Genomic DNA, 25,739 nt, shown 5'->3' on the forward strand with positions numbered 1-25,739 from the left:
AGTAGCTGCATTTGTCCAATAAATGTGGAGTAAGAGGAACACAGTTTCCAGCTGACATCATCTCTGTTTTTAGAAAGAGAAGTTTCCAAACTGGAAATCTGGTATTTTAACCCATCGGTTGAGAGGGGTCTGGCATGTGAGCAATGCAGAGGAGGCTGGCTAGACTGAGAAAAGACAGATGCTCATGGTGACAAGGAGGTGACCATAACAGGACCTCAAGGCGACAGGGCTCAAGGAAAGAAGAGAAGCCTTCGAGAACAAGAGAGAGATCCTCCTCGGTTTCAAACGGCGAAAGCTTTTTTCATTTTCTTTTTTTTTTTTGTAATTCTCTTTTTATTTGAGTAGAAGGTCAACATGTACAAAACATCTTACATTGTACACATTGTACACTGCGTTATTACATTTTTGAAAATGAAAATAAATCAAAACAAACACACCAAAATAAAACAAAACAAGACAAACTGAAAAGCCAAAGAGTCTGTGTGTAGCAGAGAACCAGGGGAGTTATAGATCAATTGTCAGAATCAAAATCAGAAGTCTGATCTACATGGGATGACAAATTCAGTCCATCAACATTTATCAAATATGTCTGTCTTGAGTCTCAGAGCAAATGTTAATTGTCCCATTACAAAAATGTCAATCATTACATTGAACCAGTCTGTATTTCTTACTAACGACCAGCATTATTTTAAACATGTATGTTTTAGAAAAGCTGAAAGCTTTAGAAAAGTACAAAGACCTGAAAACAAAAGTCCATCTTAACTTTCAGAACTTTTTCCATGCTATGTCTGATTGTCTTCCAGTAGCTGTGAACACATGATAATGGTTTGTTCTGTCAGTCCCTCAGCCTCTCCAGCACGCTGTCTGCCTCTCTGTGGATTGTTTAAGTGCTGGCATTATAAAGTATCTAACCATATTTTTCCAGTTAAACTCTCTCCATGACAGCGAGTTGGTGGATTTCCATTGCTCATCGTTTAGGTTTTCCCACTCCTCTAGTGACATTACAAAGTTCCCCACGTTGCTTTTATGTAGGATGTAGGATGTTAGCTCTCGAAGGCCCTTATATTTGTCCTGTCAAACAAACATTAAATGTCACACTGTGATTAATCGGTGTAGTTTGCTCTGACGTCCTGTGTGCTACGTGCCGTGCTGTGTTTTATAGATCAAATAGAAACAGGTAAACATCAACTCATCATGGACAGTGACACAAGCCTCTCAGCGAGTGATGATTTACTTTTTACGTTTTTGTACAAAAGTAAATTCAAAACTTCATTTATTTGAATTTAAAGATGTTTTTTTTAAAAGGTTCAATAACAAAATAAACAAACGACTAAATACCGAACCACCTTTAATACCACCACTTCTACAATTACTACCACTACTACTATAATAATAATAATAATAATAACAGACTTAATTAGTGCCTTAATTATTCTTGTTTATTAAAGTTTACAAAAGAGATACAAAACATTATCTTGCTTAATACAATTCTTTTTTATAAAGTGATTTCATTGTAATTCTCATTTCATTTCTGTCTCAGTTAACAAAACATCAAACGGTCTCTTATTTCTTCGTCTTCATGTTTGTTTCTTCTTGTGATCAGGAAGGAATTTCTTCCATTTCATATTCTGCAAATAGAAAATAAAGGAAAGCCGTTAAATGAGAGCTCAATAACATCAACAGCGCTGATAATTCGCTCTGACTTACGTTTTTCCCCCAGGTGCTTTTGGACTTCTTGGTGATCATGTCCTCCAGCGACTCGTAAGTGTTTCCTCGGACAGCAGCGGTCTCCCCGGGGATCTGCTCATAGGTGGCATCAGGCAGCCCAGCAGGTGTTGGCCTGTGGGGAACCTCAGCGTACATGACGCCTCCCTGCTGTGCTGGACTCTCTCTGGGCCCCTCTGAGGTCTGGTACAGCGGGTTGGACCTAAACACTTCCACTTCCTCCCCCTGCTGTTCTGACCTGGAGCTGCTCGGCCTCAGACTGTCTCTGGGATCGTGGAGGGAGTAGGTGTGACAGGTGACCTTCTTCAGTGGAGCGGGTGAATAAGATGTTGATGTTGCGAAGGAGGGACTGCTGAGCTGGTTCGAGTACTCCTCCTCCTCCATGTTGTTGTGGTCCAGTCTTGGTAGAGATTTGCTTCTGCTCTCCACCTGCATCAGCTCAGAGTATGTGATCCCTGCTGGACAAAGATCACCTGGATAGCTTGTGTCAGTGGTACTAGATGAGTCTCTGTCAGACATGAGTCCCTCGGACCTGTTTGGGTCGGTCTGGGTTTTGCTTGGATGTGGTGTTGTGCCATGAAAAGATCCACTCAGGAAGAGGCCCAGAGGAATGCCTCTTTTTGGGACTGGAGGTACACCCTGAAAGACATGACACAAAGCAGTCTCTCCACATGCTCCATTAGTAGCTCGTAATTCTCCTCAGCAGATGATTTTCTCTATGATGCAGCCTAACCACTGAACACTCAGACAAGTAATAATACTTATTAACCTGTTTATTTACTTATTTATTCAGTTGGGTTTCATGTATGCTTTTGTTAAATTTGCATGTGTTGGTTTGACTTCAAGTGAAGCCAATATTTTGATCTGATGCTGCCACAGAGTTGTTTTAGCTGTATGAGGGAACTTTTTTACATGTATTCAAATAACTCTGCAGTGTCCTAAAATACTCACAGAGAGTACTCACTGAAGTACTCAAGAATGTAAGAAAAGCATACAGTATATATGTGCCTTCTGTTAAACGGAAAGTAATTCACTTGAAATTGAACTTGATTAAGATGTGTTAACAGTTTTGTACAAGGTCCTGACAAAGGTGTTAAGACATACACCGTAGACATTTTAAAATCTAGTCTATGTCTAATGTCCATCATACCTGTGAGAGGGACGCTGCGTCTACAGACACCACTCCCGTCAGCTTTCTGTTGAATTTCTGTGGCAGTGCAGGTGGCTTCACTGCAGGGGGGTCATTTTGCTGCTCAAGCCTTTGATTATTGCCGGGGTCATTTTGCTGGTCCCACAGAGTCCGCAGAGCTTTGACACTCACCCCAGACTTCCCTTTGCTGTAATTCACCACATCATACAGCTCATCTGTGTTTTCCTGAGAAAAAATAACAACCCAAGTCATTGTCTCTTTTCAAGCTCACCCTGGGTCAACGAGAAAAACAAGCGACACATGAAAATGATGCAGGCACCAGTCAAATTAGGCCGGTGACGTAGCCTTTGTGACGGTGCACGAACAGCGTACAGTATGTCGTTGTCAGTGTCAGACGTAGCTGATTTGATCTGTTATTTAAGTATAACAGATTATACCTACTGTCATTAAAATCACCGACCTGTTTTAGAATTACATATGTATGTGTGTACAAATGCAAATACAATCACACGTTGTGCTTATAAAGTGCTGCAGGAATGAGTCAGTTAGCATTTTTACAGTTTCCCCTCGGCTCAAAGTCAGTGGCTTTCTTGACTTTACTTCAGGGTTTGCCTACTAAAACACGGCGTCCCTGCAACGCTCTATGGCAAGAAAGTGCATCAAGTGGATCTACAATTATTTCCTGGCGTCAAATTAAAAACTGATTTTTCAAAATCAAGTTATGATCAAATTGCTGTTGGACAAACAATTGACTCTTTAAGTGTAAAAGGTCCTTTTCTTAGCATCATGTATCTGGATGCTAGAAGATTTTTGCTAGCTTCATATGCTACCCTGTGAGGCTGTATAGGCTCAGAAATGCTGAGCTTTATGTTAACGTCACCATGCTAATGTGCACACGATCAATGACAATGCTAACAAGCTGATGATTTGCAGGTAATGTTTACCATGTTCACCATCTTAGCTTAGCGTGTTAGCATGTCAGCTGTGCCTTTGCTTTAACAACACATGTTTTTTAAATGACACTCAGTGAACAAAGGTACTCTTTAGAGTCAAGAACCACAACAATTTCAAACAAGGGAAAAACTTCAAGGCTGAGAGTCCTGAGTATAATAAAAGATCTTAATATTACATGGCTGATTAAGGATTCAGAAGGCCGTAGCTTTTTTCCTCCTACTTTACTGGATAGTTGAAAACTTTGTCTTGCTGGTAGCGCTACATGGTTCATCCTCCTGGGAGCATGAATGTCTGAACCAAATCTGGCAGTCTATTGAATTTCAGTCTGAACAAAAGTGGCGGATGAACCAACAGGCTGACACTGCCATCCCTACAAATAAGTATTTTATATGTATATGTGGCATATGAGTTAATCAAGCTTTCTGCGTTCTTCTCACCTCATCACAACTGGAAGTCAGGCACTCTCCAAAGGGCTGGATGGGGCTGACTTTAAAATGCTCTATCAGCTCTGTGAGGCTGCCGTATGTCTGACAGTCTCCTGATATGACGAACTGTCCGTCTTGATTCTGGGTGATGACAAAATGGCGGCACCTGTCGTGGCCCCTTTGGAGGAAATGCAAGGCCAGTGAGATGAATCAGAAAGGCAGAAAAGAAGCGACTGAGCAACGTTCAACAGACTTGATTCGCCTCACTTGTAGGACAGGATGTAGCCGATGGCTTTGTCACTGAGGCGAATGAGAAAACAGCCCAGAGCTTTATCTCTCAATAGGTCTTCCGTGTCCCTGCAGCAGAGCGAGACAGAACTAATTAAACAGACTTACAGGCAAATTAGATTTAAAACTAATGCTGCCATGTTATGAAACCTCTATCAGACACACATCTCCAACAAAGACCTACTGACGATGCATTCAGAGTCACAGGTCCTGCCAAATACACTGATTCTTCAGCCCCAAAACATACTGGAGTCTTTATATGTGGAGTCAAGTCGATTACCACGTCTTACTTAAAGCAAGACTATGTCATTTTTAAATGAAAAGGTAACACAGTCTTAGTCTTACAAATGGAGAGTTTAATTCATAAGGAAGATATCACATCCTAACTCAGGTCAATACCCTCAGGGGTTCGGCAGCTACAGCCTGGTGTGATGAGTAGCTTGTGGTGGCTAATGATAGCTAATGTTAGCAAACTTCAGGTCAATATTGCTGTGAAACTGACATTACTGAGTCAGTCTTCTTTACTTGTGCTACTGTTACACTAAGGTTTAGTTTGTCACTGTTAAGTTTTTGAGATATCCAACTGAAACTCTTTAAATTATTTAGATCTGACCTGTTTTAATGGGTTAACTGTTTAGTTACATTTCCTATTTTATATTTGAGGGTCTACCTCTCCATACTACCTGGAATTAATTGGAAAAATACTGAAACCTTTGTGTTATTATGTTTCGGTTGGCCTAAACAAGTCATTTTGATTTGTATAAATATATTGAGCCTAAAATATTGCAACCAGTATATTAAATACTCACCATGTGTACGTTTTTAATTGTAGGATATACCTTTCAATCCAGGTTCTTAAAACCCCTGAAGTACCATGAAAATATTGAGGACATAATCGCAGGTGAAAAAGTATTCAGATCCTTTTACTTCAGTAAAAATACTTCATTACAGAACAAGATGGGTAGTTTAATCTACAACAATACAACATATACTGCAATGCAATGTAACTAAAGTAACTAGTGACCAAAGCTGTCAAATAAATGCAGTGGAGTAAGAAGTACAGTACTTCCCTCTGAATTGTAGTGGAGTCAAAATGGAAATACTCAATTAAAGTACAAGTAGCTCATATTTGTTCTTGAGTACAGTGCGTGAATAAATATTTAGGTACATTCTACCACTGCATGACCTCAGTGTCCACAGTAGTACTGAAGCTACAGTCCTGCAACTACCAGATGTTGATGAGATATCTACAGTATGCTGCAGAACTCTATTCAAATAAAGGCAAATACAATTCCACAACCTATTAGAACAAACAGGCCAAAACAACTTCTCTTCCCTCCTTCACCAGAGATCCTGTAGTAGTATTACTGTTTTCTGTGTTGCTTACTTTCTTGCAGTGAAACCTTGAAACCAGTCGGGGAAGTTTCCGTTGTTGAGGATGAGCGGCGCCTGAGTCTCAGTGAACCACCTCAGCACCAGCTCCTTCAGGCCTCCCTCTGAGGGCTCCATGTGCAGGTAAACCCCGGACTGCTTCTCCATCCCCACGGGTTTGTCAGGAGCTGACGGAGCAGTGGTAGCACACCATGCATACTGTCTGTTCAGATGACGCATTTAACTCTCAAAAGGAAGATGAGGTTCCTCATTTTACTATTTCCGTTGGGCGTCTCTCTCATCTGAATAGTGGTATTGTTTCAGTTCATATCAACCAATCACTCTTCTCTCGTTGGGCTGCCAGTTTAATTTTACTATCTGTCTTCCTTGTCGCAGATTGAACTTCTTTTTTCAACCAGGTAAACCATTAAGTTAACATAGGGTTAAGACATGGCAACCATTCATACATCTGGAACCACATTCATTTTGCTATTAATTTGATCATAAACCAAATTCATTGGACATAGAAAATTAGAAATTATAGAGAAATTCTGACCTTAAGATGGCGCTAGATGAAAATTCAGGGGGTCACCAAAGAGATTACAATTCATCCTCTGTGGACCATGAATGTCTAAAACAAATTCCACAGCAATCCATCTGATTTATCAACACATTTTGCTCAAAACGCCGAATGTCAATTTCATGGTTGAAAAGTAATTAGGATTCATCCTGTGGGGACCATGAATGTCTGAGCCAAAGTCCGTCTGGACCGGCAGACCAACATTGGCAATCTGAACATTAGATTTTTCACATTTGTTGTGTGCAAAGATTTTGGCCAGATGGTGGTGTTATAGATTATTACTCTGGTGCTATAGATTAACAAAATGACTATGGTTTAAAGTTATGAGCATAAATATCAGATAGAAAAGCTTAAATCAATCACTCTTATTAAAATGAGATCATTTTTTAACAGATTGATTTTCAGGCTTCACAGAGTGCCAGAGCGCGCGAGACAACAGGTGTCAGAGCGCGAGCTGAACAGATGGTCGAGCCAAGAGGCAGAGCGCGCGCTCAGAGGTAACGTGTGTAGTTCCTGTCTGTGTTAAATTGAGACACGGTGACGCCAAACCTCATTCATATTATTGCAGAGTAAAAGTTTACTTGAATGTCTGGAAAGGTACTTACCTGATGTAACAATTTTGAATGTATCAGCCGAGTTGGTACGTTTTAGTTTTCCATTCGGCAGGGAGTGAATATACCCCGAATCATCTTGTTAAAATGAGATTTCATACTATATTATCATGTAAGGGTGTAAGGAGCAGTGTGAAAAATTGTTTACGTTTATATTTAGTTAATGTATAGACCTCATAGCAACGGGTTAAGTTTTTAAAAATCCGATTTCATGCACTTCTAAATAATGCCACATTAAATTTGTAGTTTTCCGAATGAAGTTCGGCACGACGCGCTGCCCGTGTGTGTCGGGACACGGCAGAGTCCTCGTGGCCTGAACTCAACACTGGAGCCACGCGCAGGACAGGAGGAGGACATGGTGTCCACGACCAAGACTTCATGTTTTAAACACGGTGAGACATTTTCTGTTTACCGATGTTGCACTGCTGCTGTATTAATCTATTTATGACCGGCGACATGTACAGTAACAGTCTGTTACGGTGTCCACTCGGACTGTCCCAACTCTGGCTGCAACTGCAAAGACACTTTCTCTAACAGGCTAGCTTGTCTTTTAAAAACACATCTTCCAGTTTTATCAGCCATGAATGAACTGCGGTGTGTTTTTACAGGTGAAGAGAGATGAAAAGTGGACCAGAAGTATTGAACTGAGACCCCCAGTGAGGACTGCAGCCATGGACTCATTCAAACAGCAGAAAGTGGAGGATTTCTATGACATTGGTGAAGAGTTGGGAAGGTAAAGACATACAGCTTCTTTACTCATTTACTTCCCCCATTGTGAAATACGTGTATTAAAGCGCACATTATTTAGATCTGTTTGGATTTAATTAATTAATTAATAATGGTTTCATGTAAACATCAATCCAAATAACTGGCAGTGTCCTATATGTCAGGGCATGACTACCTCATGCATCACAGAAACATGGCGATAGATAGAATATTATATTAATCCCGATATATACTATCACAAAACAACACAAGGATAGATAAGAAATAACAATACAAAATGAAAATATTAAAAGCACAAATAGCTAAAATCTTAACTAGAAACTGAACTACAACAAAAAAACTGGGACCATACTGTAACTCTGTACATGTGAGTTATTTATGTATTTATTTCAGTGACAAGAAAACTTCTGTTTATTTTATTTTAATGTTTTATATATAAATAAATGATTTATTTACTGTTTATGAACACTGTCATGGGAAAGGACACAGAGCATATACGAGGGGATCATTTGAAAATATTCAAAGTGATAGCATTGTGGCATTTCTTCACATTACTACCATATTGTTCCAGTATAATTTATCTGCAACAGTGCGTCAGGCATCACTAATATTGATATACAGGCAACAACTGCGTGCTGAAAACGTCCCCTGCACCTGGGACAACTCAATTTTTATTCTCCTTGACTGCTTTAACAAATTGTAAACCAAAGCTTCCCGTTCCTCATCAGATTACACTGAATGCATCCTGATAGAAAAGAGGAAAATAAACTAGTTTGCATTTTAGGGCTAGTTTTTGTTGCTATGCGTCGTCAAGTGGAGACAACTGTCTGCACGCCAAGCTGCTTTTTAAATTAGTCTTCTATCTTTAGCCGTGGCTATATCTGCTCCCAGACTGGCTGCAGATGAGGAAGTAGAGTGTTGGCTTACAAACCATCCAAGTGAACCAGAAAAAATAGATGCAGCTGTACAATTATATAACCTTTGAATGTAGTGTTTGCTTGAGTATCTGAGTGTCAGGCTCATCACAGAACTTTAAATAGACTGAAGAGGTGGGAACATTAGAGTGACATGACTGAATCACAATAACTCAACACCGTCTCATTTGCCTTGAGTCAGTCAAAATGGAGCAGTTGTGGTTTGAAATGTTGTCCACTGATTGAAGCGCCCCCATCAGGCCGATCCGTGTATCTCGCAAAGTATCAAAATATTTCTAAAATGAATTATCACTGAAAATGAAACCTCAGTTAAACGTGACCCTTCAATATGTGTTGAGGTAAGCAACTGAGGAAGACTTTGGCGATTAGAGTCCATTGATGTGAGGCATCTTCATCAGGCGTGGGTCCATGTAAAGACGGGAGATCTGGGACAGGATCCTCTGGAGTCTAGAGGCTGCTGGTAGTGGTGCAGTAAAGCCTGCAGGTGGTTGTGTTGAATCTCCTTGAGCTTCCTGGTTGTGATGTGGAGGATGTGGGTTGTCGGGGTCGATTGCCTCGAGGAACGAGGGCAGAAATATCATTGGTTGACTGATCATGTGGTGACTTCAGAATGAGGATTGTTGGGGCGTTGACAGCGTGGGAAAGCGGAAGTGAGGGAGAAGATTGGAGCCGGAAGAAATATCAGGAATTCATCTGGACAGGAATAATAAATAATACTATCATTTAACTTAAAAAGCTTCATGTCACCATTCAACATGTCTTCAGACTGAATGTGGAGGCTTAAAAAAGACATGACTAGCCGGACCGGTACCGACCCAGCCGGTACTGGATTTAAAAAAAACAATATATCAGCTTATATACATTTTTTAACAAACTCTTTACAGTTAACAAAAATAAATTGATTGAAAATGTTTTGATAAAAACTGGGTGTTTTAAAGACTTATGTTCTTGCTCTCTGGTGGAGAAATTGGATAAATGACGACATTGTTTCTAAATTACCTGAAACGTATCTTTGATAATTTTTGTGTCTACAAATTGTTGTTAGTCATTGACTGATATACTCTACCAGCAGATACCAATATATGTATGATAAGCTAATATCCAGCAATTCATCTATGTGCTTATATTTGTCGGTAGTTCATGAAAGCGACGTAACTTTCACACTCCTGTGTTTCAGCGGGCAGTTTGCCATCGTGAAGCAATGCAGAGAGAAAAGCACAGGTCTGGAATTTGCTGCCAAGTTCATCAAGAAGCGGCAGAGCATGGCCAGCTCTCGAGGAGTGCGGCGGGAGGAGATTGAGCGGGAGGTGGACATCCTGCAGCAGATTCAGCACCCCAACATCGTCACGCTGCATGACGTCTACGAGAACCGCACCGATGTGGTGCTCATCCTGGAGCTGTGAGTGACGGAGGATCAGTTGTCCCGAAAACACAGAGAACCAGGCATATCTCATATTTTTTAAATACAGCCCGAATAATCATTGAGTCATAACATCATATGGCTTCAGTGAAGAGCTGGAACAAGATGATAGACGATGAATATGACAGAGTCGGTGTGGTCTTAAAGCTACAGGAGAAACTGTATGCTGAGGGGTTAGCTGAGCGTTACATAATGACAGCAAACTAATTAATAAAGTTTAATTTAGGTCCGTGTCAGTGCCTTTTACCACATTCCCTCTTATTTTTTGCTGATTGAGAAAACAGCAGTAGCCTGCAGTGATTTATGATGAGAGTGTGTGTTCCAGGGTCTCTGGAGGGGAGCTGTTTGACTTCCTGGCTCAGAAGGAGTCTCTGAGCGAGGAAGAGGCCACCCAGTTCATCAAGCAAATCCTCGAGGGGGTGAACTACCTCCACGCCAGAAAAATAGCCCACTTTGATCTCAAGGTTTGTCTGGCGTTTGTTGTTGTTTGTTTGGATGTTCATCATTAGAGCAAGACATGTGATCGACAGGAGGACAAGCAAGAGAGAGAAACACCAAGAAAATGATGGAAATGCAGAAGAGCTAACAGGAAGTACCTGAGCAAAATGCAGACATTTCTTATTGTATAACAAAGCACTGGAGTAGGTAGTAGTCTGCTGAAGGATATATTTATTCTCCCTTTCTTTTAACCATTTATTTATCTATTTTGGTTTCACTTAGTTTTTTCCTTTTTGTTTTTCCTCCTCTTTCGTCTTTGCTTTCTTGGCTTTCTCCTGCTTTAGCCCTCCCCCAGACCTGTAGGAGGTTATTGGCCTGTTGCCGCGCTGTACGTGCAAGGACTCATTAGTGATTTGCTCATTTCAAGGGTTTTCTAGGAGGCTGCCAGAGTCGAGGAAATTACAAATAAGACATTTTGAAATTGTTGCTGCTTCTTCTAATTTAACCCAAGAGCAACACATAGAACAAACATCTAGAGTTTCTTTTTCTGTAAGTGGAGTGTGATGTTTCCCTCTGGTCTTACCAGGAGGGAGATTTGTTCCACTAGATGGAGCAATTAGCTGTGTTTAATCTAGAATTGAATGTTGACTGGTGTTCCCAGTAACTTTGAAATGAATAGCTATTCCCTGCATGTCTCACTGATCTGTAGTGAGGATTTCTGTTTGTGGTAAAAATGACACACAGGCAGTTTTGCACCTTGTGAATGAATACTGCATCAGGCGATCATGAGAGAAACAACATAACAGTCATTTGTAGTTATCGTGTTTGTTATTGAGGTGGGAGGTTCTTAAACATGTTCTCCGTAAATGTCTCTGTCTCCTCCGCAGCCTGAAAACATAATGCTGCTGGACAAGAACGTGCCGTTGCCGAGAATCAAACTCATTGATTTCGGTCTTGCTCACAAGATTGAAGCCGGGGTTGAGTTCAAAAACATCTTTGGAACGCCTGAGTTTGTAGGTAAGACGGGTTCATTTGTTACTTCTTCTTTTTTTTCTCAACTTTCTCAACAAGTATATACAAAAACACAAGAAAACACAAGTCAGAATCCTCCACCCCGATACACCCGCCGACATAAAGTCAGACCAAATTTGCTCATCTAACAGGCCCAAACTGAAGTCTGCCATGAATGGAGCAGTCATTGATGTTCTCCTAAAGCTCATCAAATATCTCAAAACCAACGTCGTTACTCCCTGAGACGACCGGAGGAGTTGGTCTGCGAAAAAAGATCCAGAAACTGTGATATTAGATGTTTAGATGTGGGAACTTGAGACATGTGGTGATAAAAAGTGTGCTGGACTGGTAATGTGTCAAACAGCTACTTTAACAGTGATGCGTTCTGCTTGTCATCTGTTTGCCTTTTAAGCCCCGGAGATCGTCAACTACGAGCCGCTGGGATTAGAAGCAGACATGTGGAGCATCGGGGTCATCACCTACATCCTGCAAGTGAACCTCAAACAACATAATGTCACTTACATTATTCTGCAGCTTCCTCCAAACAAGATGATGAACTGCTGGTCCTTTTATGTTTGCTTCCAGGCTGAGCGGTGCTTCACCTTTCCTGGGGGAGACCAAACAGGACACCCTGGGGAACATCTCGGCCATAAATTATGAGTTTGATGAGGAGTTCTTCTGTCACACCAGTGAGCTGGCCAAGAAATTCATCAGCCAGCTGTTGGAGAAGGATAAGAAGTAAGAGCTCGAGCAGAACATAGTGACATCTTCATTTTCTAATTCTCTCCAGAGTCACATAACCCCTCTGTGATTATGGCAGTTTAGGAACATTATTGTTTTCTTACAGGAAAAGATTAACAATTCAAGATGCTCTGAATCACCCATGGATCAAGGTAAAGTGAAAACTGAATTTGTCTGCATCTTGCGGTATTACATCCTGAGTGTTTCGTTTTCTAACAATCCAGTGTGTTGAATTTTAATCATTTGTGACTCTGGTGACTGCTGGGCACAGCATCAACAAAGACAAACAGCGAACCTGCTTCAGTTTGGAGCTAAATGTTTGTGGAAACATGTTCTATATATATATATATATTCTTATGCAGCTTGAGAATATCTGCATACAGGAGACACATTCTATTGACCCTGACTCCTCTTTTAAATTTGGTATTTCTGTACTAAATTGAAACACTAAATTGTGCTTGTGGATAAACAAATATGTCCATTTTAACTTACTGTTGGTGCAAAGAGTATTGCTAATGAGTCTGAAAGGCAGTGTGAGCAGTAGCGGAGCCGAGACCTTTTCATAGGGGTGCCCATGCTGAGACCACTTAGTCACTTTATTTCAGGTCTCTCGCTCTTTCTTTTATTGACTCGGGCAACAGTGAATACTAATAGAGCTCCAGGCTTATAGATACACCATGAGGAATAATATATCATGTCGTTTTCCTTGCTTGCCTTTTAGCCTGCTGACATGATTGCAGCCTGCTTCTTTAGACTATCGGTGCAGGTTACAGGATGTTTGCTCGTTAATATTAGGTGTATAAATACTGTATAAATAGTCTAGTGGGTAGCAAGAACTCAAAGTAGAAAAGCAAATGAAAATTTTGGAACCCATAAAAAACACTGCGATGACCTGCAGGCACGAAAACCCAGTTTCTCAATTTGTCAGAACTATTCCAAGTTAACGTAACTCCTGTCCAACACATGAATAAAGTAAACATTAAGTTAGGGTTAGGAAAAGTCCTGCACATTAGTTTTAGTTGTGTCATTTGTTTGACTTTAACTTGTGCAAATAAACAAACTTAAACCCAAATGGTTTTATTGGGTGGCCACCCTTTAGTTTATGGTGGCAGTAACCACCGCTGGCCACCTCTTGGCTCGACATGGAAGGCTACTCATCCTGGACATCTGAAACTGTTTCCCTCCTGCCTCGTTGTGCACACGCCTGTGTTTTGCACATGATATGGGAGAGGGAAGAAATATTTGTGGTTTGTAATGCACCTGTAACCCAAGCCTACCTGATGCACTTGCTTAATTGCATGAGCTCTCTGTATCTGTGCCTGCTCTTCCCTCTCGGGACGACAGTTACTAACTATCCCTTCTTTAAACCCTAAAGTCCAACGAGCACAAGGAGGAAAATAAAGCCCAGGAGCCGAAGAAACGGGAGCGGCGCCAGCTGAAGACCAAGCGCCTGAGGGAGTACACTATCAAGTCCCACTCCAGCATGCCACCCAACAACACCTATGTAAACTTTGAGCGCTTTGCCCAGGTGGTGGAGGACATAGACCAGATGGAGAGCTCGTTCGTTAGCCTGGCAGCAGCCCATGACTCTCTGCAAGAAGACATCGATGCCATGGTCTCTATATACAACGAGAAGGAGGCCTGGTACAAGGAGGAGAGTGAAGGCGTGCGCCACGAGCTCTCGCAGATCCGCTATGAGTTCCGTAAGGTGGAGGCCTTTAAGAGGAGCCTGCAGGACGACATGCAGGCTTTCAGCTCTGGCCTCGGTGCCATCAGCAACCGCTACCAGGAGAGACAGAACCATTTCGATGCTCTGCGTCTGGAGCTTAGCAATGAGCTGAAGTGGGTGCAGGAGGTGATGGGTTCATTTCCCATGGATGGAGGTGGTGGAGGATACCCCAACTGCAACTTCTTCAACAACGACGTGAATGAAGCCCTGAAAGAGCTGCTGAACCGCTCCTGTGGAGGAGAGCTGCTCTCCGGGATCAACCTGGACTTTGAGACCGGACAGCAAAGATAGATACTTCACAATTATTATAAAACTGTTATTATATATTTAATAAAACAGTTATTTGCACTGGGTCAGGCCCTGTTGCTACACAAATATTTGACTGAAATAGTTTCGCATCAGAGAAGTATTGTCCTATTCCTGCAGAACAAACGTACATTGTCGTGCTGAAAATAATAATTTGAACAAAAAGCTACGTCCTCACATACAGTGCAATGTGAAGCAAAAGCATTTCAGTATAATATTTGGTATATTATGTCAGTCTGTTGTGCTGTGTGTTGGAGATGAAGGTAAAGACAGGTAATGGCTGTGATAGCCACATATGAAAACAGTATGAACATTTGTATTTGTACTATATATGTGTGTTTTGTTAAATGCTTAGCGATATTTGTCAGTGTCCCGTCTAAAGTGCACATGGACTATTGATAAAAATCATATATTTACATACTTTTTTTAAACGAAATTGAATTCATTCAAACACTCAAAAGTAAAAAGGACTCATGAGTCCAGATTGATCAATACTGTGACAGCCAGCTGATGTTTACACAAGCACGCTTACACAATAGTGTTTGCTTTGTTTGTTTGTACTAGACCGTCGCACTCCTGACATTAATGCTATTTTAGAAGTCTCATGAATAAACATGTGTTCATCAGCACGTACAGAAGAGCAGCACAGTGTTCACTCGAGTCCAGTGAACCAACTTCTGACTTTGTTGACTGAAATTCTTTGTTGTGGACTTCCACATTACCAAGTCAAGTGTATTTTTCTATAGAGCTGGGAGCATTTTGGGCATTTAAGGTGCTTGCACGACATGAAAAGCAATAAAATGTCTTTACTTAAACTACACAGTGCCCAAACTGAAGTCTTAAAATTGCTTGAATACAGTTGGATGCAGAATTTAAGAAGAACTGTGTTGTTTCCTGTTTTCTGATGAGTAAGTAGACCAGTCGTGCAGAATAAGTTACATGAACGTTGTTTTCGTTTTCTCAGTTTTTCGTGGTGGTGAAAATGGTCTCAGGATTCATTTGAAATGCCATTTAAAATCAAACTTTCAAACTCCCTGGGCCCGCTGCTGAATCATGGAGCTAACAAGTGTGTCAGCCCCGGGGCTGCAGTCATGAGGGCAGTGAAGAGGGGCGCTGCCAGACACGACTGAGACTTCAGACCAGCAGGGGAACCTCCTGAAACCAACACCCAGAGAGCTCCCTCCCACAACAGAAGCAGATACTACTATTCTGAGAGCACGTGGATTTATGTGATGCTCATTTTAACTGGTAGACTGAATCTAAGCAACCCTTTTCATAACTAACTGTATAACTAAATATTTTTACCCAGACTTTGTTCTTGGGTCCACTTTTAAACTTTTTAACTATTTAAACTTATTCTTCTTTTCCTCAAAACACTTCAAACTCACTATATTTAACCACCACCTGCAGTTTCTTCTTTTAGGAAAATGATTCATCACACAAAACATGATTGAGGTATAAAAATTGATGCATTCTCCAAATGTGAGCCAGTTAACATAAAAAGGCAGCATGTATGAAAGAGTCCAACACATTTAACCCGCAGGAGACAAAACCTTCAGCCTATCACCACTCAGCTCTCTGTCAATGACATGGCAGTGTTGAATGGCTTCCATGCCAGCAAACATTCTTTGTAAATGATCAGTATTACAAACTTAACATTTAAATAAAATAACGTCTGAGCAAACAACAGAACAGGGGGTATACAGCAGCACCCACTGTGCTTGTCCCAGTAGCATCTGCTGAGGTGTCCACTTGTAATAGATAAAGTTGCTGTGTGATGCTCGGTGGAGACCAAACCAGAACTAAAGAGTGAATATCGGAGTTTGGAACTGCTGCGTCCTCCAACACGCCTGGACATGTGACTCAGGAGTCATGTGATTGGGTTTAAATCAGTCCTGGTCAGAAACACTGTTTTGTGTGTTAGCCATACCAACTTGATGGTGATGATATGTGGGGGCTGTGTGTCTGTGAAATGTTTGGGCATTTTTCTGCCCCTTGAGGCCAAGAATTGACTTTGCAACTTTGAGAGCACCAGTGTTGAACGGTGTGTAAAGAAAGCAGCTTACCTGCAGGTGTTTTTACAGTCATGAAAGTGGAAATTGCATATGTATGTATATCATATTCAAGTGACCTCAATCTGGAGACTGATGACGTTACAAATGAAATATCACTATTTGAAACAGGTTAAAGTCCAGAAGAACGTCTTACCATAGAACTCCTGATTGTACATCCGATTTAAAATCTGTTAAAATGTTGAAATTTGCAGATGACGCGTCTCCAGAGGGCATGGCCTCACATTGTGGTGAAGGAGCATACAGGGCTGAGGCTGAAGCTTTAATCAGGTGGTACAGTGTACAGAAGTTAGGCCTCAGCTGAGAAAGTTAGTGGCCAGGGAGCCGATCACAGCACACACACTCTTGTGGATCTGGTGATAGGGTTAGAGTTAGTTACAACTCACAATACTGATGAAGCTGCTGCTGCTGCCTTCTGTGGCCTCCATCCACATCACCAGAATGGAAATAGATGCAGAAGGCGGCTGGCCTCTTGGAGCCTGCAGACAGTCTCTTCAAGCTGCACCTCTCAGCTACACAAATGCACTCCTACGCTTTACTGGTACTGAAATTAAAAGTTGATTGATCGATTAGTCAATCAAAAAGAAAATGTGGCTCATTGGCATTCTGGATAATTGTTAATAACTGTTTAAAGCCAAAACCAGACATTTGCAACAGCTTGCAGCTTGTGTGGGGATTTGCTGCTTTTTGTTGTTTCATTTAATAGTAAATAAAAGATCCTATAAATATCTAGTTTTTAGCATGTGAGTCAGGAAATATGGACTATTTTTAGACGTCACCTTGGGCTCTTATCATTATGTCTTTATTATGTTTGACTTTATAAACTTAAGATCTGATTAACTGACTGTTAAATAATGGTAACATGCGTAAAGAAAACAAAAGAAAAACAAAATGTGATTCAACTGAAAAATTGAGTTATACCCAAGAATAAAATGAACAAACAGGAAACAGAAAAAAAAACATCTGCTATGGAAAGATTAAAGCTTTGCATACATACTAAAATACAGCGTAAGCACTGACAGCACTGCAAGAGGATTAAAGCTTCCACAAAATGATGAGCAACTCTTCCTTTATTTAAACTGTTAATCCATAATAATAACAATAATAATAATATCCAGCTGTGTCACCAAATTCATCTAAACATTGGTTTGTGTTTGATTAACAGAGAATGTTTAAGCTGCCTGAGATAATGACACTGAAACTCTCAGTGGTTAAAGACTTAGATGAAGTTTAAATGTAAATAGGGAGGTTTAAGACCGTCAGAGCCCAGAATAGAATATAACAGAATAAACTTTATTGTCTCACCCAGGAAAATATAAACACATCCACAAGATAAGAGCATCACATGAACAGAACACAGATCTCTTGGCTGTACAACAGTCAGTGTATTCATACCCACGGTGTACAGCCTAAACTCTCATGTTTGTTGACGACATTAATTGCATTTTGGGATAAAAGAACCCTTGTAGATCTTTTCTTTGCCAGGAGTATTATTCTATGGCATCGCCCTGAGGGGAGCAACTCAAACTGAGGATATTTGTAACATGTCATCCCCCATCTCACTCATAAATATGCCCTGCCCTCAATATATATATATATATGTATATGTATATATCACAAAACAGCTTCTGAGATAAGGAGGAGACTGACACTCTGGAGTCTGCTCTGCAAAGATAACCACAAAACCCACTTTAGAGACCACTTGACATTACATCATGTCACAACTGAGTGAATTTCTATTAACCTCACCATAATAATTAATAACCATGACTATTAAACAAATGTGTTAATATGCTACAATTAACTGCTGATGCTGAGGTGAAACTGTCAAGATATACTGTAAATTATAAATGACATTTAACAGTTACATGGCAGGATTGGTCACCTATTGCTGAAACCACTGACCATGTAAAACCACTGTGTGCTTTGGACCCCTTTGTCTTTGTGGGCGTGAATGAGAGTGGATGAACCACTGTTGACTATACGGTGTGAGCATACACAGCGTACAGGGAGAGAGTACATGTACGCAGGTAGACAGGCAGGAAAAGTAATCAGGCAGACAGGCAAACAGCCAGACAGACAGGTCCCAACGTCACCGCCCGGGGTTGGGGCTCGGTGAGGGGTTGGGACTGAGCAGACTGCTCCCCGGACCTAATTGCAGTGGAAGGTACGGGAGAGGCGGGCGGAGGCATGGAAAGCCATGCATGGTTCTGCCTAACCCTTTCACAATAACGTTTTCAAAGCGTAAGGATATTGACTGAGCCGTTCGTGTTTATGCAATGAAGCACAGTTCGGTTCTTGTGTAAGCTCAACGCAAAGAAGAGGAGGCCCCTGACAGTTACTGGTAAGCGAGTTTTTATTCCAGCTAACGTTAGAAAGTGTAGCTAGCAAGCTAACCAGCTTGACGCTATGATACAGCAGATAAGCCAACCTAATACTGGCCAAAATAGCTCACGCTACACAGAGTTGGGCTTTTCGGACAGGTATGCATACTGGTATGAATACGTACCGTATTTATTATCACCCTGTCACACCTGCACATGACGGGTTTACGTCTATGTTTAGGTATTTTATGCTTTGCTAGCTGAGTGACGTGAGGAAAGTTAGCTAACGTTAGCTAACGTAAACAGTAGCGTCAGTTGACAGCCGCCTTTCTTGGTTTGTCGCGAAACAAACAACAATATAGCATAACATTTAACGTTAACGTGTTGGTTTGCCTCAAGAGCTAGTTGGTAAGGTTACTGTTGACGTTGCTCGTGTGATGCCATGTCTTGAATGGTTGCCAGTCTCATGTAATGTCAGTGATTTGAACTGTTAGCTGTTGGTGATTATCATCACAGGAAAACTGCCTTTTCTAATCTGACACAACAAGCAGGTTAGCAGCCCTCTCTGCTCTCCAGCCAGCTGTGTCACGGTACTAGCTGTCTGATGTTATCTGCCGGTGGTTGTAGCTATGGGCTCACAACCTCAGCTACAAGCATGGGCCGTTGTTGCAGATGATTGTCCAGTTAGCTAGCTAGATGCTAACCGCTTATAATCATACTGTAGTCGCACCTAAACAACTGTATTGTTTCCTGTAACCTTATTAATGTGACTGTCAACACCGTGAAGGGGTGTCTGAAGAAAGTGCCTCACCTTCACAGTAACCTGGGGCTAAACAGGCACCAAGAAGCACAGAATATCAGAGAGAGAGACATTATATACAACAGCATGATGGATTTATTGTTACTCAAGCTGTAGGGAATTAGTGTCTTGGTCTGCTTACTCACACATTGAACCACAATTTAAGAGATTTATGGATTAGTAAACATGACTTTGATTAAAAAAAAAAACAATGCATGGGATATTCTGGGTAAATGGGTGCAATTTGGTTAAAGTCTGCAGCATTTCCATGTCAGTTTCTCAGAGATGGACGTGTTTCTGTAGATCACATATAGGCTTTGTATTTAAATAAAATCACATCAGTTCCCATGACATGACCATTCTGGATAGATCAGGTAACGCTCACAGTAGACCTTGTGTTTGGCTTGTGAGGCTTGGCAAACAACAGCAAGCAATTGATAACGCTTGTGTTTCTTTTCCGGTAGAATTTCCTGCCATTTTTCTTTCTTGTAAGTGACTAATGTCACCTTCTGAGTCGCTCGTGATTGACCCACTTTCTCAGTGTAAAGCTGTCATAACAGTGTTGTAAAGTTATGTGTGCTTTAGCCAGGAATGGTGCTGTTTTGGTTTCTATACCTGACGTACAACTTGCCAAAATCATACTAGGTGCTGAGCCTGAAATAGTATATTACTGTATTTAACCATAGCCAGACTGATATCACAAAGGCTGCCAATGCCTCCCACGATCTGTTTGTCGACAGATCCATCGTCTTGTCAATCCACACGCACTTCACTGCTTGCTTCCATGGTTATTTGAGGTCATGTTCACAAGTCAAATAGATCAGTGCAGACGCTGTGTCTGAATGGAGTTTTATTTCAGCAGTGAGATAATAGGCTTCAGTTTACATTGATTACATTGAATATATGAGGGGTCTCATCTGTGATTGGTTATATACACCCTGCAGTAAATCTTTAATGTTCAGTTTTTGTTGACTTCATCCCACAGAATTGATTAACATCATTGGTAATTTCTGAGGCTTTTGTTCATCGTGGTGTTGTTTTGAAGATTCGACCCTAATTTACATACATGATGGGGATGGGCATTGTCCTTAACTGGACATGCCTCTGGACATACATGCTCTGCATAAAATGCTTGTTTGCTCTGGTAGATTATTTGTGACACCTCAATCCCTCCTATACACACACTTGTGGCAGTGTGAACTACATTTGAATTTGAACCTTGTCAGAATTTGTTGAGTTTACCGGTTATCACCCCTTTACTCAGGTATGGATCATATTCTTTCACAAGAATATGTGCCACTTTTATAAACGTATTTGGATGGGATGTTGGCCATTTTGACCCAGAACACACACTTTACTCTTCACTTCTTTATAGTTGTTGTACGAACTAACTGAGAGGCAGCAGAAGCAGTAGGGTTGGCTAAAGAGAATTGGCTCTAGATTGCAACTGGTTCAAATTTTACCTTCCTTAAGAAGCTTTAAAGCCAAGTTTGGACTTCTCTGACCTGTTATGCACAGGTCAACACATGTGTAGTGTTTACAATATAAAAAGGAGTGTGCACACACACATCCGAACCAAAGAGTGCAAGTGCTGAGTCGAAATAGAGCTGATCACGAAGGAAACAAGCAACAAGCTTGCACTCTGCAGTGCTCCAGTGTTCAGTTATTTATTGCACCAAGGTGACGTTTCGAGCACAACTGCTAATGTTGGTGCTGGTCTGATGAAGAGCAGTTGTGTTCGAAACGTCGCCTTGGTGCAATAAATAAGATGGAGTCCTGCAGTGTGCGAGCTTTTTATTTGTTTATTTAGTGTTTATAATAGGGCGGGCTGGAGTGTGTCCTCTAAATGTAATCAGTGTGCATATATCATTTTGGTACACTTAATAATACTTCGATTAACATGATGAAAGCTTTTACTAATATAATTCAAAACAAGTTGTTGCTTTCAACATTTCACAAAGATGTTCATGAGCCTGTATGAGGAGAGGATATTTTTCATGGAGTTTAAGAAAGGTTAACTGTGTTTCATCAGCTCAAAAGGTAAAATGGGTCAAATTGACATGTATACTCGGTTTAAAAGAAGCAAGTCCGTGTGAAAATCTTTACTTGTTTATATCTGTCATCCCCTGTACTTTCATTCCTTGCAGAGTTTTATTCCTGCGGCCAAGCATTTTCAGCCCTCGCTGGTGTCTCATACTCTGATCGTAGCAAAGCAGAGTTAGCACATGACTAAGCACCTTACAGAATTGCTCCAACATGGAATAAATCAAATTTCATGTTCCAGTGATATCGCCCTTTAATGAATAGTCATGATCTCTTTACAGTTCAGTAATGCACGTGTGCTCCTACAGACAGTGTTGCCTTTTTGCACTTTTGGGACGTCAATTTGTAGTAAATGTTAAAAGATAAATCGAGCAAACAACAGTAACATAACAAATATCTAGATGATGATGATGAAAATGTGTGTTCTGGTTCTATATATGAATATATTATGAGCTTATAACCACATGCTAAGTTCCCATAAAGTCACCAGAACTTTTCAGCACACAGTCCTACTCTGTAGGGCAGATATAGATAACCTGGACTACTCCTCCTCATCTGCTTTTATAGCACAAAGGTCCACTTTAAGGAAAATGTTTTTTTACTTCATGTTACGTCATATGATTATCCAGTGAAAAAGCAGTGTTAAATTTGTCGTGGTTGATGCTTAGAAGAGTTTTAGAAAACTGGAAACTATTGATAATCAAACTGAAGATTATAGTTTTATCCAGCCCTCATGCTGTTCTCAAGCTTGATATTACCATTTTGTATGATGTCGACTCAATGTTTTCAGGACTGATGGCTCCAGAGTGACATGCCATGGCTTTAATGATCCCCCCGGTGAAACTCAAATGGCTGGAGCACCTAAACAGCTCATGGATTACGGAGGACAGCGAGTCAATAGCCACGCGGGAGGGAGTCTCGGTGCTCTACTCAAAGCTGCTGACCAACAAAGAGGCTGTGCTGCTGCCCCAGCAGGTGCTGTGTCTGAAGGGCCCCCAGCTTCCAGACTTTGAGCGCGAGTCCCTCTCCAGCGATGAACAGGAGCACTACCTGGATGCTCTGCTCAGCAGCCAGTTGGCCTTGGCCAAGATGGTCTGCTCTGACTCTCCCTTTGCTGCTGCCCTGCGCAAGCGAGTGCTGGTGCTCCAGCGTATCTTCTACGCACTTTCTAACAAGTACCACGACAAGGGAAAGGTCAAGCAGCAGCAGCACTCTCCAGAGAACAACTCGGGCTCAGCTGATCTGCACTCTGTCAGCGAGCGGCCTCGCTCCAGCACCGATGCCCTCATTGAGATGGGTGTTCGCACGGGCCTCAGCCTTCTTTTTGCTCTGCTGCGCCAAAGCTGGATGATGCCTCCTCCGCCTAGCCCTGGTGGAGGTTCTGGGGGGAACATAAACTTGTGTAATGATGTCATTCACACAGCCATTGATGTGGTTAGCTCCCTGCCACCCCTCTCTCTGGCCAACGAGAGCAAGATCCCACCAATGGGCCTGGACTGCCTGGCCCAGGTCACCACTTTCCTGAAGGGAGTGACCATGCCAAACTCTGGGGCGGATATTTTAGGGCGACGTCTCGCCTCAGAGCTACTGCTAGGGCTGGCTTCCCAGAGGGGTTCCCTGCGCTACTTGCTGGAATGGATTGAGATGGCCTTGGCTGCATCAGCTGTGGTCAGTACTATGGAGGAGAATAAGGTGCTACAGAACCAAGAGGGGCTCATCGGCTATGATTGTTTCATGAACATCCTCATGCAGATGAGACGCTCTTTGGTAAGTAAACATCAACAATGATGCTTTTGAAACTTTCATGCCAATAAAGCCCTTTGAATCGAATTGAACAATGTTGACAGAATGGAGTTTTTTTGTGGTTTAATAATTCAAGCCAGAATGCAGCAAATTTCCTTCTGCTTACATCAAAGACACAATAGCTTAGACAGCTTTCCATTGCTCCGAGCTGACAAATGGGCTTAATAATGCCACGCTCCTTTTATTGAGTATTAAATTAAATATTATTTATTTTCATCTCTATGGAAAACTGTGGAAACAATAGAAACTTACAGCACAAAATGTTCAGGACAATGAACAACAAACGTCATGAATGTATATGCTTTATAGTGCAGGTGTTATGAACTTAAGGTGTGATAACGGCCCCATATTGTTTAATTGATTTGGTCTAAACATTGATTTGTTAATGTGATTGTCTCAGGGCTCCTCAGCAGATCGCAGCCAGTGGCGTGAACCCACACGGACCTCTGATGGCCTGTGCTCATTGTATGAGGCAGCACTCTGTCTTTTTGAAGAAGTAAGGAATTTAAACAGTATTTTACTTTCAGGACTTACTCCTTGTTTGTTGAAAAATTGCTGTAGCTGTTGCCTATCGCCTAGAGGGTTCATTTTGAAAATGTAATACATTTCCTCAAAGTCTCCCTCAAAAATGTGTCATGCTTATTGTTACTTTACTTGGAAGGAGAAGGAGAATTTTTAACTATCAGTCTTTAATCATGTCCTTTTCTTCCAGGTATGTCGAATGGCATCCGACTACTCTCGCACCTGTGTCAGTCCGGACAGCATACAGACCGGGGAGGCACCCGTGGTGTCTGAAACCTGCGAGGTGTATGTGTGGGGCAGTAACAGCAGCCACCAGCTAGTGGAGGGTACACAGGAGAAGATCCTGCAGCCCAAACTGGCCGCTAGCTTCGCGGATGCACAGACAGTAAGAGAAAACAGTCCACATGTCTGCTGTAGAGCTGTATGTCTGCACATGATGAGAGAGGAAACACCCGTTGTCCTGTATTCATCATGAGAAGTAGAGAAACTGTCGTGGTTTTGGCAAATGGTTTATTGGATTTTAAGGGGAAGAACATATTTTCCTTGAAGGCCTGGATTACACTGATCAGCTTGTAAGAGGGGCGTTACAAAGACATGATGAAATGATGATAATGCATTCAAATTCAAATTTCACTGGTTCTCCCACAGGCAAACATCAGCTGTAGATCAAAGCATAGTGTCATGCTGTATTTGTTCGAAGAGTTTTATTTCTCTCCTACGCTGTTCGGAGAGAAGGGAAACCCCGCTATGAAGATAACTTATAAGTTGTAAAACGTATTATTCACAATGCTCCCGCCCACAGAACTGTTGTTGTTACTGCATCTCTGCACGTCTTCGTACGATAAAAGGAAGCGTAGGTGACAGATGTGCACTGTGCCTATTGGGGCATTTCTGTAGAGTGACGTTGCACAGAGTAGTTGTTATGCCTCTGCGCTGGCGATAGCCGTGGCCGCAGGAATTCTGATTTCGGGTTGCCCCTCCGTCCATCCTCGTGAACGCCATATCCCAGGAACGCCATAACTCAAGAATTGATGACCATATTTCACAGTTGGTCGGACACTGAACAGGTGACACTTTTGACTCAAAGGTCATTGTGACCTCAAATAAATAATTCTAGTTCCTAATATGGAACATTTGGTATGCTGTCTTATGATATACTGTAGCATCACTCCATAACATTTTGCCGTGACGTCAGTTGGATGTCAGTTTGTTCTCACCAGGGCGACGGTGTGTGAGAATGCTGAGTCAGCCTGCAGTCTTCCCCTACACACAGACACCCAACTCTTCCTCATTTCTCTGCAGATTGAGGCAGGCCAGTACTGCACTTTTGTAATCTCCTCCGATGGCTCTGTCCGGGCGTGCGGGAAGGGCAGCTACGGCCGCTTGGGCCTCGGGGACTCTAACAACCAATCAACGCTCAAGAAGCTGACCTTTGAACCCCACCGTGCCATCAAGAAGGTGTCGTCGTCCAAAGGCTCAGACGGTCACACGCTGGCCTTCACTACGGAGGGTGAGGTGTTCAGCTGGGGTGACGGTGATTATGGCAAACTGGGTCACGGGAACAGCTCAACACAGAAATACCCTAAACTTATCCAGGGGCCACTACAGGGGAAGGTAGGGTTTCACCCAGAGTACAACCTACACATGGTATTTTATTGACATGTTACACTTTCCAACGTTTTATTCTGTAAATCTAGTGATGAAGAGAGGTGTTCTAGATATGACCATCTCTGTTTTCCCCCCCTTCACTCGGTGAAATGTTTTTG

The 25,739-nt window shown here is 41.8% G+C and overlaps 3 protein-coding genes across 3 annotated transcripts in view; 2 read left to right on the forward strand and 1 right to left on the reverse strand.

Moving 5' to 3' along the window:
- Window positions 1-1,480: 1,480 nt before the first annotated feature.
- On the reverse strand, window positions 1,481-6,081 carry sh2d7 (SH2 domain containing 7). Its single transcript, XM_070909927.1, has 6 exons — window positions 5,930-6,081; window positions 4,522-4,611; window positions 4,267-4,432; window positions 2,876-3,100; window positions 1,708-2,364; window positions 1,481-1,628 (listed from the first exon to the last, which is right to left on the reverse strand). The coding sequence occupies exons 1-6, from the start codon at window positions 6,079-6,081 to the stop codon at window positions 1,578-1,580; spliced, it is 1,341 nt and encodes a 446-aa protein (XP_070766028.1). The 3' UTR covers window positions 1,481-1,577.
- A 1,384-nt stretch (window positions 6,082-7,465) lies between these two features.
- Window positions 7,466-14,570, forward strand: dapk2a (death-associated protein kinase 2a). The gene is made up of 9 exons (XM_070903273.1): window positions 7,466-7,496; window positions 7,713-7,837; window positions 9,943-10,164; window positions 10,511-10,649; window positions 11,511-11,640; window positions 12,047-12,122; window positions 12,220-12,372; window positions 12,482-12,527; window positions 13,751-14,570. The coding sequence occupies exons 2-9, from the start codon at window positions 7,776-7,778 to the stop codon at window positions 14,393-14,395; spliced, it is 1,473 nt and encodes a 490-aa protein (XP_070759374.1). The 5' UTR covers window positions 7,466-7,496; window positions 7,713-7,775; the 3' UTR covers window positions 14,396-14,570.
- A 4,197-nt stretch (window positions 14,571-18,767) lies between these two features.
- The window catches only part of herc1 (HECT and RLD domain containing E3 ubiquitin protein ligase family member 1), a 55,633-nt gene continuing 48,661 nt past the window's right edge, over window positions 18,768-25,739 (forward strand). Inside the window, exons 1-5 of the mRNA XM_070915417.1 lie at window positions 18,768-18,826; window positions 22,439-23,415; window positions 23,852-23,947; window positions 24,164-24,358; window positions 25,276-25,587. Coding sequence (XP_070771518.1) covers window positions 22,465-23,415; window positions 23,852-23,947; window positions 24,164-24,358; window positions 25,276-25,587 — 1,554 coding nt within the window. The 5' untranslated portion in view covers window positions 18,768-18,826; window positions 22,439-22,464. The remainder of the gene's footprint in view (window positions 18,827-22,438; window positions 23,416-23,851; window positions 23,948-24,163; window positions 24,359-25,275; window positions 25,588-25,739) is intronic.

The sequence above is a fragment of the Enoplosus armatus genome, chromosome 1 (assembly GCF_043641665.1).
Source record: "Enoplosus armatus isolate fEnoArm2 chromosome 1, fEnoArm2.hap1, whole genome shotgun sequence".
Lineage (NCBI taxonomy): Eukaryota > Metazoa > Chordata > Actinopteri > Centrarchiformes > Enoplosidae > Enoplosus > Enoplosus armatus.